This window comes from Brachyhypopomus gauderio, chromosome 3 (genome assembly GCF_052324685.1).
Source record: "Brachyhypopomus gauderio isolate BG-103 chromosome 3, BGAUD_0.2, whole genome shotgun sequence".
Lineage (NCBI taxonomy): Eukaryota > Metazoa > Chordata > Actinopteri > Gymnotiformes > Hypopomidae > Brachyhypopomus > Brachyhypopomus gauderio.
The window spans coordinates 1,172,931-1,187,427 of NC_135213.1; the positions used below are offsets into that span (position 1 = coordinate 1,172,931).

At 38.6% G+C, this 14,497-nt stretch overlaps 1 protein-coding gene across 11 annotated transcripts; it reads left to right on the forward strand.

Moving 5' to 3' along the window:
• The first annotated feature begins 614 nt into the window (after window positions 1-614).
• LOC143509924 (uncharacterized) lies at window positions 615-13,953 on the forward strand. Of its 11 annotated transcripts, none has more exons than XM_076998818.1 (12): window positions 615-703; window positions 3,627-3,834; window positions 4,143-4,242; window positions 5,159-5,961; window positions 7,391-8,633; window positions 9,291-9,362; window positions 9,461-9,631; window positions 9,716-9,821; window positions 10,608-11,289; window positions 11,413-11,624; window positions 12,225-12,382; window positions 12,787-13,953. In XM_076998818.1, the coding sequence occupies exons 4-9, from the start codon at window positions 5,653-5,655 to the stop codon at window positions 10,696-10,698; spliced, it is 1,992 nt and encodes a 663-aa protein (XP_076854933.1). In that variant the 5' UTR covers window positions 615-703; window positions 3,627-3,834; window positions 4,143-4,242; window positions 5,159-5,652; the 3' UTR covers window positions 10,699-11,289; window positions 11,413-11,624; window positions 12,225-12,382; window positions 12,787-13,953. The 11 variants fall into 11 exon arrangements, 10 of the variants coding, with proteins under 10 accessions (XP_076854933.1, XP_076854929.1, XP_076854931.1 ...); XM_076998815.1 differs by adding an exon at window positions 1,427-2,218 and having other exon boundaries at window positions 635-703; window positions 7,391-9,362; XM_076998814.1 differs by having other exon boundaries at window positions 7,391-9,362.
• The last annotated feature ends 544 nt before the right edge of the window (window positions 13,954-14,497 follow it).

A 14,497-nucleotide genomic window follows, 5' to 3' on the forward strand; every position in this document is an offset into this window, starting at 1 on the left:
TAACGGTTCCCTAATATAATAATTTACCTTGTGTTGTCTTGGGTACTGTTCATTAAGTGTTACTGTTTATAGAGAAAGTGTATTTTCAGTGTTTTAATTCATTGTTATGAACCAAATGATTGCTATTTACATCCACTAGTTTGTCAAAAAGCTAAAATTATTCCTGTGGGAATCAAACACATAAATAGGGACTAGGTTAAATCCTTGTGGAACTATTTAGACATTGATCTCCATGTACCAGCTCAGAAATGTTCACATTTTGTTAATGTTAGTTTATTAATGTACTGAATTAAATATTCTGAATTAAATACTGAATTAAATATTGTACTGAATCAAATATTAAATTAAATATTCCAGTTCCTAATTACAACTATTTAGTCCTCCCTGCTCATTAATGTCACTCTGACACTCATTAGATATTATTACTGCAATAGTAAATAAATAATAGGTATGTAATCACATTGTAAGATGCATAATTTATATATGTATAATTTATGTTTCCGAAAGTTGCCCATTTTTACTCTGTATTATAGTAATACAGTAGTGAAGCTGTCTTGTGGTTCTCAAAGAAGCAACATGGGGGCGTGGCATATATGGGGTGGGGGAGGGGTGGAGCGGGACGGAGTGAACCGGTCTGAACCTGTTTCACCCTGAGGAGAGCAGGCATCAACGCGGGAAAACCAAGTCAAGCCAACCTCATATGGTAAGTAAAGTTTTTTTTCTTATAAAAACATATGTGCTTCTTTTTTTTTGTTTAGGTTAAATATATTTGTATGTGCCTTTGAGTTGATGTGACTAATAGTTGGTAAAAAGCGTCAGAAGGTGCTAGCTAACGTTAGCGTATTCAGAACTAGCTAACATTAGCAAAGTTATCCGATATTTTCCACTTTTATATTTTCCCTGTCCGATGAACAACGCGTAATGTAATTTTTTCTTCTAACAAGGCACCATATAATTTACATAGGAAAGGAACATTTGAATGGCTAGCTGGCTATTGCTGTGCTTGGCAGATTTTTTTTACAAGATGCGGCTCGTGTGCGTATTACAATATACTATGGAGATATTGTTTTTAACATTGTAAAGCGACCTTGAGTTTGTGAAAGACGCTATATAAATTAAACTTATTATTATTATTATTGCAAGTTACGTATTTGTATGGTAATTAGCTCAGAAAAAAAGTATTTGGGCTAAATGTGAGCAGTAGCCATTAAGCCACATAATCTCTGAACTATGATAAAATTGATAAAATATTCCTCACTTATTTGATCATCTAATTTACAATATAACTTGGTCAGGGAGAGCATGATCTCTGTTGCCAGCTATCTTTGCACCATTTTCTTTTAACTGATGAATGTTAAACAGTAACTAGAATAATTATTTCTAAGAAATATTAATAAAATGCCATTGTGATTGTGTTTTCCTGTAGGTGGATGGTTGCCAGTTGTCCTTGACTACTTGAACTGCACATTTAACACTTTTACTCATTTCAGCCAAGCAATTTACTAAAGGCCTTAATCAATTCTGAAGCTTTTAGTTTACAGGCATTTAGAATATACTTTAAAAGTACTTGTTGAAATGGATAAATATAAATGGCCATATAGCGCTCAGTCAAATCTTCGAAAGAAGGCGGTTAAACAAATGAAAAGGACAACCGCCTCTCAAACTAGTGATGATATTATCCCACAAACAAATCTAGAGGAACCTGTTTCAGGTGATGTTGCTGAATACCAGCCTGGGACTTCAGAAAGTGAGCATGATAGTAGTGATGAAGATTCTTGCAGTGATGAAGAGCACTCTTCAGCTGACAATTTAATGAATTCCTTGTCAAATTGGGCAGTACACTATGGAGTCTCATTGCTGGCAATCACAACATTGCTTTCGATTCTTAGAATCCACTTTCCTTTCCTTCCAAAAGATGCAAGATCACTTCTTAAAACTAATACTCAATATAACATTGAAAGAATTGCAGGGGGATCATTCTACTATTTTGGAATTTTAAATGGATTTGGCAGAACTCTGGAGAAATTGTGTTCTTATTTTCCAGACAGACATACATTTAGGCTGCAGTTAAATTTTGATGGACTTCCTCTTTTTAAGAGTTCTGCTATACAGTTCTGGCCTGTACTTGGGCTGCTAAAGGGGACTGCCATCAGAGATCCAGTTGTTATTGCACTTTTTTCTGGAACTTCCAAACCAAGCTCACTGACTGAATATTTAGGTAAACTAGTTGATGAATTACATAGATTAGCCAATGGGTTTGTGATTCGTAGTAAAACATATTTCCTCACTGTGTGCTCTGTTGTATGTGATGCCCCAGCAAGAAGCTTTATCAAAGCTGTTAAATCACATACTGGCTATCATGGGTGTGATAAATGCATTCAAACAGGTGTCTACATTAAACACAGAATGACTTTTCCACAATGCAATGCACCATGCAGAACTAATGAGTCCTTTAGGAAGAGAACTGATGAGGAGCATAACATAGGGCATTCACCACTAATGGATCTAAATATTGACATGGTTGCAGACTTCCCTCATGATTACATGCATTTGATATGTTTAGGTGTAACACGACGTCTGTTGGATCTTTGGTTGGGTAGTGACGGTCCCTTGAGAAGTCGCATTTCTGCTACTCAAAGTAATTTTGTAACAGCCAGGCTAATTTCCTTAAAAGATTATGTACCAGTTGAGTTTGCAAGGAAACCACGGACTCTGGCTGAAAGGCATAGATGGAAAGCAACTGAGTTTAGACAATTTCTGCTTTATACTGGTCCTGTGGTCCTCAGAGATGTGCTGTGCTCCCAAGTGTATCAGAACTTTATGCTTTTATCTGTATCTGTACATATTCTAGCAAGTCCAGCATTGTGTTTTTATATGAATGACTTTGCTAAGAATTTACTAATATCATTTGTTGAACATTTCAGTCAGTTGTATGGCCCAGAGTTTGTGGTGTACAACACTCACGGTCTTACTCACCTTTGTGATGATGTTAACGGCATGGTAGTTTAGAAAACATTTCTGGGTTTCCATTTGAAAATTTCATGAGAAAATTAAAGAAGATGGTTAGAAAGCCCTTCAATCCTCTTGCACAAGTGATCCGCCGTCTCTCAGAAATAAATAATTCTAGTTGCAATATTGAATCCGAAGTGCATGCAAAGAGGACTTTGAAAACAGAACACAATGATGGACCTTTACCTCAGTGGTGTAACGAACCAGTCTCTCAGTTTAAAGAACTGATTGAGAATGGCACAGTTATCAGTAGTACACAAAAAGACAGTTGTGTGTCTATCAACAACAATATTGCTTTAGTTCAGAATATCTTTTTGTTTGAAAACAGTGAGTACATTGTCTATAAAGAATTTAAATACAAAGAAATATTTTTTGACTATCCACTAAATTCCACAAGCCTGGGTATTTTTGTCGTTTCTAACATTTCACACACACTCAAAAGTATTAAAGTAGATGGAAATATTAAAAAATACTTTAGAATGCCATTTCAGGACAAGTTTGTGGTTGTGCCACTTTTGCATTTGAAATAAATTGTAGTGGCCTTTTCCCTGTAAGAGCTTGGTTGTTTTGAGTTCAAATGTTTCTTGTAAAGTCTGTTCTTTTTTTTACTTGTCTAGTACCACGTCTACAGCAGAAACAAAATGTACAACATAGTTGGGTTCAAAGACACAGATGAGGTAGAAGTTGTTCCAGCTGCTTGGGTGAAAGATGGCATTTGCTACTGGCCTCCTTATAAAAAAGAAATGATACTGAGAGCAGTCAAATCTCAAGAGCAACCACAAGACTCATGGATCCCATACAGCATTCGTGTTATCTACACAGCAAGTAAGTATACAGCGTGTTTTGATTAATCGTGTCCTCATGATTTTAAGTAACAATGGTGCAACATAACATTTGTCATATGTTATTAATCCAGTATCAATATATTTATTGAAACATTTATGATTAAACTTCACTTAAGCTATGCTATGCTGGAGTGCTCATGCAAGTGTTTCATAGTTAAAGGAATTCCTATATATTTTAAAATGTCTGGGTACATGTGGATAGTGCCTTAGACATTAAGTGCAAGCCTGCTTTACAGAACAATACAGCCTCACAGTTTATAGTGGCTGAAGTTGTCTTTTAATTATTAGGTGATTACAGTGCTGCTAGAAGAAAACTACCTGAAGCTGTGGAGCACACAGATATACAATCTGAGGAAGAAGACCAACCTAGACCCAAAAGAAGGAGAAGGTAAGTGACCCGTGGTTGGTTTCAAGAGGTGACCAGCATCAAAATGTGTATCTCCACTTTTGGGGATTTTGACTTTTTTGCATCATGTGATAGTCATGTTTGTACAATTTCATGATGAATGGACCAATAGAAGTGGTCAAAAATAGATTGGAAAAAAGAAGGGTTCCATTGTCTTACATTCAAATTGAAGGGGGTATATATACAGGGGTAAATGAAATGAAACTGTCATTTTAGTGTGGGAGGTTTCTTGGCTAAATTGGAGCAGCCTGGTGGCCAATCTTCATTAATTGCACATTGCACCAATAAGAACAGAGTGTGAAGGTTCAATTAGCAGGGTAAGAGCACAGATTTGTTCAATATATTGCAATGCACACAACATTATGGGTGACATACCAGAGTTCAAAAGAGGACAAATTGTCGGTGAATTTCTTGCTGGTGCATCTGTGACCAAGACAACAAGTCTTTGTTATGTATAAAGAGCCACGGTATCCAGGATAATGTCAGCATACCACCAAGAAGGACGAATCACATCCAACAGGATTAACTGTGGACTCAAGAGGAAGCTGGCTGAAAGGGATGTCCGGGTACTAACCCGTATTGTATCCAAAAAACCTAAAACCACGGCTGCCCAAATCACGTCAGAAATAAATGTGCACCTCAACTCTCCTGTTTCCACCAGTACTCTCCGTCGGGACAGTTATTACTGCAGTAATGTGGTCACAGTAATGTGGTCTAAAACCAGGTGTTTCAGTTTCATTGTCCAACCAGTGTGTGTATATTCGATCGAAATTATGTCATGGTCTCGAGCATTGAAGTCAAAAAGAGGATCAATGATCTTTCCCTCTAAGCTACGTGCACTATGCAAAGTGTATATATTATTTGGTAATATTATATTTGTTTTTTTCTGTCTTTATAGACCAACCAGGAAGCTCTATTTGAATGAGAGCGCTGATGAAGATCCTGGGCAGAGGAGCATAGATTTACCCATTCCCCCCCGCATACAGCCTCCACTGTGCAGAGGCTTAGAAGAGACACCAGCGAATAAAACTACTGAGGAGTACATGTGGAAACAACCCAGTGCTGGGCCTTATGGGCAACAAAATATTCATCCTTCTTGGATGCAAACTTCTAATTTAGAGTTTAATAATTTGCTGGACATTTCATGCAGTCAGGGAGCTCGTACTTGGATTTGAGTAAATTGCATCCTGGGTGCAGAGATGCTCAAGTCATTTTTTGCAAGTCCAAGTCAAGTCTCAAGTCTTTGATCTCAAGTCCTAGTCAAGTCTCAAGTCGTTGGTCTCAAGTCCAAGTCAAGTCCCAAATATTTGAGTGACACTGCAGTCGCAAATCACTTTATAGTTGTAATGGTCTGTTATGACACTTCTGATGTATAGTAGCTTAAACTGGTAAATGAAAAACTATTTAAAAAAGTGCGTACACACAAATGTTTTCCAGATAAATTTTGTGTCTGTATTTTTTTTTACAAAACTGACATTTTTCTGGTTACAATATTATCTTCTTTCAGTAGAACATTGTCACGGAACAGCTCCGGACCCCTCCTTTTGGGCATGTGTTAATGTCAGTATGAGTGGGAGCATTTTTGACATTGGGCTGGACAAATTCTTCTGCCATTACTGGGCCCCTTCTCAGATTGACGTGTACAAGTCCCTCTCCAAGATTCCTGGGGCAAGTGTCAGATTTGATGCCACTGGTTCAGTGGTGAGAAAACTCAACAGATCGATCAATAAATTTGGCCACATTTTCTTTTATCAAGGAGTGCTCTCTACTGACGAAGGTGTGCACATTCCTGTTGTGCAGATGCTGTCAGAGAGCTACGACACTGACAGCATTGCTAACTGGCTGAGTGTGTGGCATAAAGCAGGGGTACCAATTCCTAAACAGGCTGTGTCCGATTTCTCCCTGACAATACTTGGGGCTCTTGTCAAGGCCGATCACACCTTTACCAGACCTTAAGTCATACATCAACACCTGCTTTGGTGTACTGCTCGGTCAGCCAGACAACCAGCTACCTCCCTGCTTCATAAGAGTGGATGTTGCCCATTGCATTAAGGTTTTGCTTGCAGGTTTCGGACAGGACTGGGTGGCTAAATTTGTCAAGCCCTGCAGATACGCTTAAGGCCACAATTGAAATGGATGATATGAGCTCTTTTGCGTCATCCAGTACCCAGATAGCAACAGGATCTGGGCCGATTCTGGCTTACATTTGGCACTATCGGTTCACTTTCGGCATCAGTTAGCGGCATGTTGGCCAAACTTTTGCCGACAGCTAGATTTTTAAAAAGTTAGATGTTTCGGCTGACTTCTGGCGTGCGCACGAGTAACCAAAAGAGGGCGGGAAAAACAGAGTGAACTGTTAAGAGAGGGATTGCTGTGGCCCGTGAAACAGCTCGTGAAGTGGAACGTTGCAGTTGTGTTTCAAACTGAGAGCTAGTCCGTGTATTGTCTGCACTTCTCCATTTGTATATATACCTTTGTTTGTTCACAAGTAAGGTAGGTTAGGTTACTCAACTGTTTCATTGTTTACTTGTTAAACTATTTACTTGTTCAGACTACACTGCCAGGTATCATCCTAGCTTGATAATTTAATAAATCCTCTTGTTTAAGTGCCTATTTCCAAGTATACTACATCATGTTAGCATATTTTCTAGCTAGATGCACTATTTCTAGACAGCCGGCTTAGCTAGCTAGCCAGAGTTAAACTAGCTAAGCTGGTTAGCAAACGTTTTAGGACTGACATAAATGATTTAGATAAATACTGAAAAATAAACGGAGACAGAAAACCCTGCTGCTCTTTGTTAGTATGTTAATATTATGTCTGTAACACTAGCACTAACAAAGCATTGAACAAAAACAAACACAAGGTTAGTTGAAACAAGCCTATTAAACACGTAGAATCAGGTGTGCTCCAGCTTTCTTAAAATGAAAACCTTTAGGTCACCAACCCTGTGTCTTAAACTGTTTATTCAATTTTGCTAACTTCTTATGCTTATAAATAATTTAACTAAATAGTATAATACATATAAATGGTAAGGATATTGTTAAATGCACATTTAAAGAAAGAGAGGCAGATAATGTACCTAGAATGTTTTGCTACAAATAAATTTGTTTTTGTTTTATTTTTTTGCAGTGTATAATGGAACACAGATGGGCATACAGTGAACGCAGTAACATGCGCAAGAGAGCTGTTAAAAGGGTTAATGACATGATTCTATCCTTGGACAGTGATATATCTGCTAGCTTAGGGGTTAACCAAACCCAGGAGGAAAGTGTAGTAGCAAGCTGTAGTGGTGCCGCCAGTAGTGAGTTTGCTGACAGTTATGGAAGTGAAGAGGAGGTTGATTGTGAAATCGAAAGTGAAACTAGTGAAGATGAGGATTCTTCACCTAGTGATTTGAGAAGCTCTTTGTCAGACTGGGCAGTTGAGTTTGGTGTTTCGTTGGTTGCTCTTTCGGCACTTCTGTCCATACTTAGGGTTCACCATCCTTTTCTCCCAAAAGACGGCAGGTCATTGCTTAAAACAAGAACTCAGTATGTGGTGGAAAATATAGCAGGTGGCTCTTTCTACTATTTTGGTATATTAAATACTCTTGGTAAAACATTTCATGAAATTGCTTCTAAAGTTCCCGACAGACATACGTTTAAATTACAGCTAAATTTTGATGGTCTGCCATTGTTTAAAAATTCATCTGTTCAGTTCTGGCCAGTACTGGGCAAGTTGCAAGAATATGCTACAAAAGGACCAGTATTAATTGCTGTGTTCTGTGGTGAATCAAAACCAACTTCATTGTCTGAGTACCTTAGTGCTCTTGTAAAAGAGTTAAAAACATTGAGTGATGGCTTCATCGTGGGTGGAAAGGTTTTTTTTGTCAAGGTATCTTCAGTTATGTGTGATGCTCCAGCTAGAGCCTTCATTAAAGGTATCAAATCCCACACTGGTTATGCTGGATGTGACAAGTGTGTTCAGTCAGGTGTTTACATGAATCACCGCATGACCTTCCCTGAGACTCATGCTGCATGTAGGACGGATGAGTCCTTTAGGGTCAATGCTGATGAAGACCACCATTTACACCAATCACCTTTGTTGGAAACAGACATTGGCATGGTTAGTTGTTTTCCGCATGATTATATGCATTTGGTATGTCTTGGCGTGGTGCGAAAGTGTTTGGATCTCTGGATGGGCAGTACTGGGCCTCTGCGGTGTCGTCTGTCCACACGTGAGAGTGATGCAGTTTCTGAAAGATTAATGGCTTTGAGAAGTTTTGTTCCAGTTGAATTTGCAAGAAAACCAAGGAGACTTTCAGAAAGATTAAGATGGAAAGCAACAGAACTGAGACAGTCTCTACTCTATACTGGTCCAGTTGTTCTTCGAGGTGTGTTGGCAGATGAAGTGTATAGCAATTTTATGTTGTTATCAGTTGCTATTAGCATTTTGGCAAATCCCACTTTTTGTTTTATGTTAAATGACTTTGCAAATACATTGCTTGTCTCATTCGTTGAGCACTTTAGTCAGTTATATGGTCCTGAGTTTGTAGTGTACAATGTACATGGATTAATTCACCTCAGTGATGATGTCAAGCATCATGGACACTTGGATCTTATTTCTGGATTCTCATTTGAAAATTATCTACAGAAATTAAAGAAAATGGTTAGAAAACCACACAGCCCTTTAACTCAAATAATTCGCAGGGTTTCTGAAATGGAAAGCATAAATCCAAAAAACACCACTCAAACACAAGACAACAAGACTCAGACTAACTTGGAGCACAGAGATGGGCCAGTGCCACAGTTATTTACAGGAAGAGTGTGTCAGTTTAGAGAATTAGTTACCAGTGGTGGTGTTATTAGGACGTCAGAAGGAGATAACTGCATTAAGTTTAACAACGCAGTTGTTTTAGTACAAAACATAGTCCTTTATCAAGACAAATTGTACGTTATTTATAAGGAATACAGCAGAAAAGGGACATTTTTTGATTACCCCATTGATTCTTGTGAATTGGAGGTTTTTGTTGTTTCACATTTGTCTTCAGATCTCAGATATGCAAGGCTTGAGGAAGATGTGCATGTGACCAAATATTTTAGGATGCCACTTGAGGTTCAGGGTAGGTTTGTTGTTTTCCCCCTTCTGCATTTGCAGTAATAGGACAGGAAATCTGTTTCTTCTTCATTTGACTTAGCACAAGAGGTATGTACCACATAGTGAGCTTTGTGGATACACAAGAAGTGGAAGTTGTCGCAGCCCTCTGGGTGAAAGATGGTGTTTGCCTGTGGCCTCCATATAAGAGTGAAGGTGTCCAGAGGGCTATCAAAATGCAGGAGCATCCTGGTGACAACTGGACCCCATACAAGATAAAAGTGTTATATACAGCAAGTATGTATAATTACCCTTATGCTTCAATTGATCACTGTTGGGAAAATGGATTAATTCGTAAATGTTTTTGTCTGCCCTTAACAGATCATTACAATGAAGCAAGAAGAAAGCTTCCACTTGCGGAGCAACAAACTGATCTCCAGTCAGAAGCTGAGGATGAGTCACTGAAGCCACCAAAAAGGAAAATAAAGTAAGCATTCATGCAATTGTATCACATATGATTGTGCACTTAAAGGACTAGTTTGGGGGGAAATCAAATCAACATGGTTTATCACAGAAGATGCAGTTGATTGGCAAATACATGTTTTACAGTATACAACAGGAGATGTTAAGCTAATGTTTACTTCAAAATCTACGTAAATTTGCTTTTAGATTAATTATAACATTCAAACTAAAGCTGGAATCTAGACCATTATCTAGGTAGCTTGAATGCACCTCAAATTAAAGCAAGGATACAAAATGAGTTGGTTTTTTTCATTAAGTATAAACATTAAAAATAATAAATAAATCTTCATGCAGTTCTATAACTATTAGATTAGAAAACTTGTTTATGCAGCTTATTAAGTTAGGGTAGTGTTTCAGCACTAAATACTCTAGGATTTTTGTTGAGTAGAACACTAATTTCTGCTGATTTTCTTCCACTATATTTCACAATTGGCTAGTTAACTTTCCTCAGTCTTAGCAAAGTTGTAATGTCTGTGGATTGATTAGTCTATAGTTATTGCAACCCCTCTCACAATACACTAAGTGACTTTAAAAATTGTTTTTCATACTTCAGGCCCTTAGTAATTGTATCCTACCTGTAGTTGCACAGTTCCAATGAGTGGATTAGAGTAAAAAGTGTTGTTAATCCTTTCTTGTCACATTTAATTGAAAGATTAGTATTTTATTTCTTTTTAAATTACATCTAAAAAATGTTTGTTTACATTTTGGTGGGATTCCATGTTGTGACTAAAAAAATATTTTGTCTCCAAAGACCGAACAAACGCCTGCTTGAAGATGGATATAACACTGACGAAGAGGCCTTGGTTCCCAAGAAGAATTTTTACCTCAAGCCCCCAGAATAAAGCAACCATTTAAAAAAACCACAGTATCACACCCTAGGGAGTTACATCCGCAGCCTGGTCCTCAGAGACAAAGCAGCGATACCTCATCTCTGTTGCACCAAATGTCTTCAGCTCAATCACTGTGCTGTGCAACATCAACTTCAGCCACTTCATTCCTGTCAGCAGCCTCACAATTGGGCCAAGAAAATTCATCTGAAAGGCATAGGGAAGTTAGTCTTGGTGCATCTCTTCGCGAGGCTATTGACATATCGGGCCACTCAGAAACTCCTGGTCTAACATGTGATCAGTTATGGCACCAAGACCCTTATGAAGAACAATCACACATCCAGAGTCATCAAATAAACTTGTGGCACCAGGAACCACCAATACAGTCCCAGCACCAGGCAGCTCTATCAGTATGGCAGCAGGAACCAACAATACAGTCCCAGCACCAGGCAGCTCAATCAGTATGGCAGCAGGAACCACCAATACAGTCCCAGCACCAGGCACCTCAATCAGTATGGCAGCAGGAAGCCACTCCAAGATCAGCCAAGGAACAACTTAAACTTCAGAGGCTCAGAAGTGCCTCAATTTGTGAACAAAATTGTGCAAGTAAGTAATTTTGTTTTATATTATTATTTCTATCCAACTGGTTGTCAGCTTATGCTGAGTGTATGTTATATTTATCAAATGCCCTAATGTCACCCCTTACTTTTGTTGTTCAATTTGTTTCAGCACTACTGCATGACCTGTTGACAAAGCAGGAAATAATAATTGAGCAACAGAGGAACTTAATAAGAATGGTCCAAAATCTGAAGACTACCAGCACTAGGGAAAATGCAGTTGATTGTGGCTTGGATCAAAGGCACCTTCCTGTTGAAGACCTTTCTTCACTGATGGATCTAGAAAATGATCTCAAATCCTCTCCAGACAAGAGAAAAAAACTGGTATGCAAGATTGTTATAGTTAGTTCTATTTGAAGTACAGTTATTTGCTAGACTAAACACATTGGGCCCTATGTCAGATGCTCATTGTTATCCCTCAAAAAAGTGGTGCACCGCTTGCGCATACACCCCCTACTGATTAAGCGTAGAATACAGAATAAGTCAGAGCGCACATGGTTCTTAAATGGAATGGCAAGTGACACGCTGATTGGTTTATTTCATGTTGCGCCCATAACACACCCATAATTAATTTTAATTAATTTTACATGCCTTTTATGCGTTTTGAGCTGCGCAAGGCTTATTTCTCTGTACCCATGATACCAAAGACCTATATATTGCCAAAATAGGGCCCACTGTGTAAATTGTAGCTGGTGTATTATTTAAAGCCTTACTGTTTAAAGTCCTTTCAAAAAACATTAGAAAATTTGAGTTATTAGTAGATAATGCCTACGTGATTGACTAAAATGACCTGTAAATAAATTTTTTTCAGGAGTGGTGGCAGCAGAAACAATGAATAATACTATGGTGTATGTGCTGAGAATGTGGTTTGTCACAAAAATGTATAATGCCTGTGTTGCTGATGCATATTTGAAATTTCTCCAGGTGCTTGAACTAGGGCTAATTGGTGGTGCTGATATCAAGGACACTGTGGAGAATTTTGAAACAGGCCATTAAAAATAATTTGGCTAAAACTGTCAACTGGCGAGGGGTGAATGGAAAGACAGGCTTTCAAAGCTTGGAGCTGAAGAGTGTTGTAATTGGTAAGTATATTTGCTGATGATTTTATACATCTTATTGGAGCTAATCTTAGACAAATAACAGTTTATACTTGGGCCTGAGGTTATGAAGCATATATATATTTCCTTTTTGCATACTCTCATTTCCTTTTTTAGTTTTAGACCACAGGTTACTCTTCTTGTTAAAGTTATAAAGTGACTTATAAACATTCAATCTATCCAGTCATGTTTTTGAACATTACTACTACTTTTTCTGACCCACCTGCAAAAGCTATAATCACAAAAAGTATCTGTTTATAGTTTAAAGTAAAATCTTTAACATGAGTTAATATTGTGTAAATTATATTTTTTACTTTAACAGTTATGCAACAATAAAAATGCCTATGATTGTACTAATGTCTTCGCATTGTTCTGTGCCCATCTGCTAGAAGCTGTAAGAAGAAACCCACTGTGCACCAATGCCACTGACATAGAGGTTGAAAAAGTAATAAGAAGATGGTTTCATCTTGCTGGTGATCGGGAGGGTGGGAGAAAGAGGAGGAAACAAATAGCCGAAGACATGGAGAGCAATACATCAGGAAAAAGCATGTAATGGACAATACAATGCCGCACTGGAGAGCGAATAAAGACATTGGACTGTAAAATGAAGCACACTGGACTATACAACAAACCACACTGGAGACTACCTCAAAACACTGGACTATACAACAAACCACGCTGGATGCTACGTCAAAACACTGGACTGTACAACAAACCACGCTGGAGACTACCTCAAAACACTGGACTATACAACAAACCACGCTGGATGCTACGTCAAAACACTGGACTGTACAACAAACCACGCTGGAGACTACCTCAAAACACTGGACTATACAACAAACCACGCTGGAGACTACCTCAAAACACTGGACTATACAACACGCTGGAGACTACCTCAAAACACTGGACTATACAACAAACCACACTGGAGACTACCACAAAACACTGGACTATACAACACACTGGAGACTACCTCAAAACACTGGACTATACAACACACTGGAGACTACCTCAAAACACTGGACTATACAACACGCTGGAGACTACCTCAAAACACTGGACTATACAACAAACCACACTGGAGACTACCACAAAACACTGGACTATACAACACACTGGAGACTACCTCAAAACACTGGACTATACAACAAACCATGCTGGATGCTACGTCAAAACACTGGACTGTACAACAAACCACACTGGAGACTACCTCAAGACATTGGGAGCTGGTGACTGCATCAAAAAACGTTATTTTTTGTTATTCTTTCTCTGTCAATTTAGGTCAAAGCTTTCTCTAAAGCCAAGATATGTGTTCACATTTGTTGGCTTTAATGCTTGAATGTTGCAGGTTAATGCAGCAGACTACCAGTTAATTATGGTTTTGTTGTGATGGTGATATCACAGCCACCATTTTGTTACATTGCTCCTTGTAGGCCTACCCTTTAATAGTTCTACAGTGTTGTCTACTTTAATTATGTTACAAGGTAATGTGGGTAGGTAACTAAGTTTCAGTTGCTTGTTTGCAATATTGCACATATGTTAATAAAATACTTTGTTTATTTGTGACTTGTAATAAAGTGACTTAAATATAGAAATAGGCTTTTTGGGTAGTATTGGCTATGTTGTGGCTTAAATCTGGGTCTTCTGCCTCACCTGTGGGTGAGTTGCAGCTGTATTTTGGGGGTGTAGTTTAAGGTGTGGCTGAGTTTTGGCATTTTTCTGGCACGGGTTTGGTTTGACTGTGGTAAGTGTAGTTTGGGCCAGTTTTGGGCCGTAATTCCATGAGGCAACTGGGCCAAATCCGGTGGGCCAAATTTGCTATCTGGGAGTGATGTACACCACAACAGCTGTGCTAATGCCCTTACGTAAAAATCCTTGACACATCGTCCCTTCTTGCTTAGGCATTCCCATTGACAAATTTGTTTAAGAGGAGAATTGTTATCGGATATCCTGACACCGACCACCACCGCCTGGATGAGGACACTGCCACCGCAGACACGACCACCCATCCAACCACAATCATGGGCAGTCATGGCCTGGTGGTAGAGAACTGGTCTTGTGACCAGAGGGTCACACTAGTATTCACTAGTGTGTGTGTGT

Bases quoted from the DNA above. Each gene is read 5' to 3' on its own strand.
- LOC143509924 (XM_076998814.1), top strand. From the start codon at position 5,653: ATGAAAAACTATTTAAAAAAGTGCGTACACACAAATGTTTTCCAGATA. The intron at 9,363-9,460 runs GTAGGTTTGTTG...TGTACCACATAG, and splicing joins GATGCCACTTGAGGTTCAGG to TGAGCTTTGTGGATACACAA. The intron at 9,822-10,607 runs GTAAGCATTCAT...TTGTCTCCAAAG, and splicing joins CCACCAAAAAGGAAAATAAA to ACCGAACAAACGCCTGCTTG.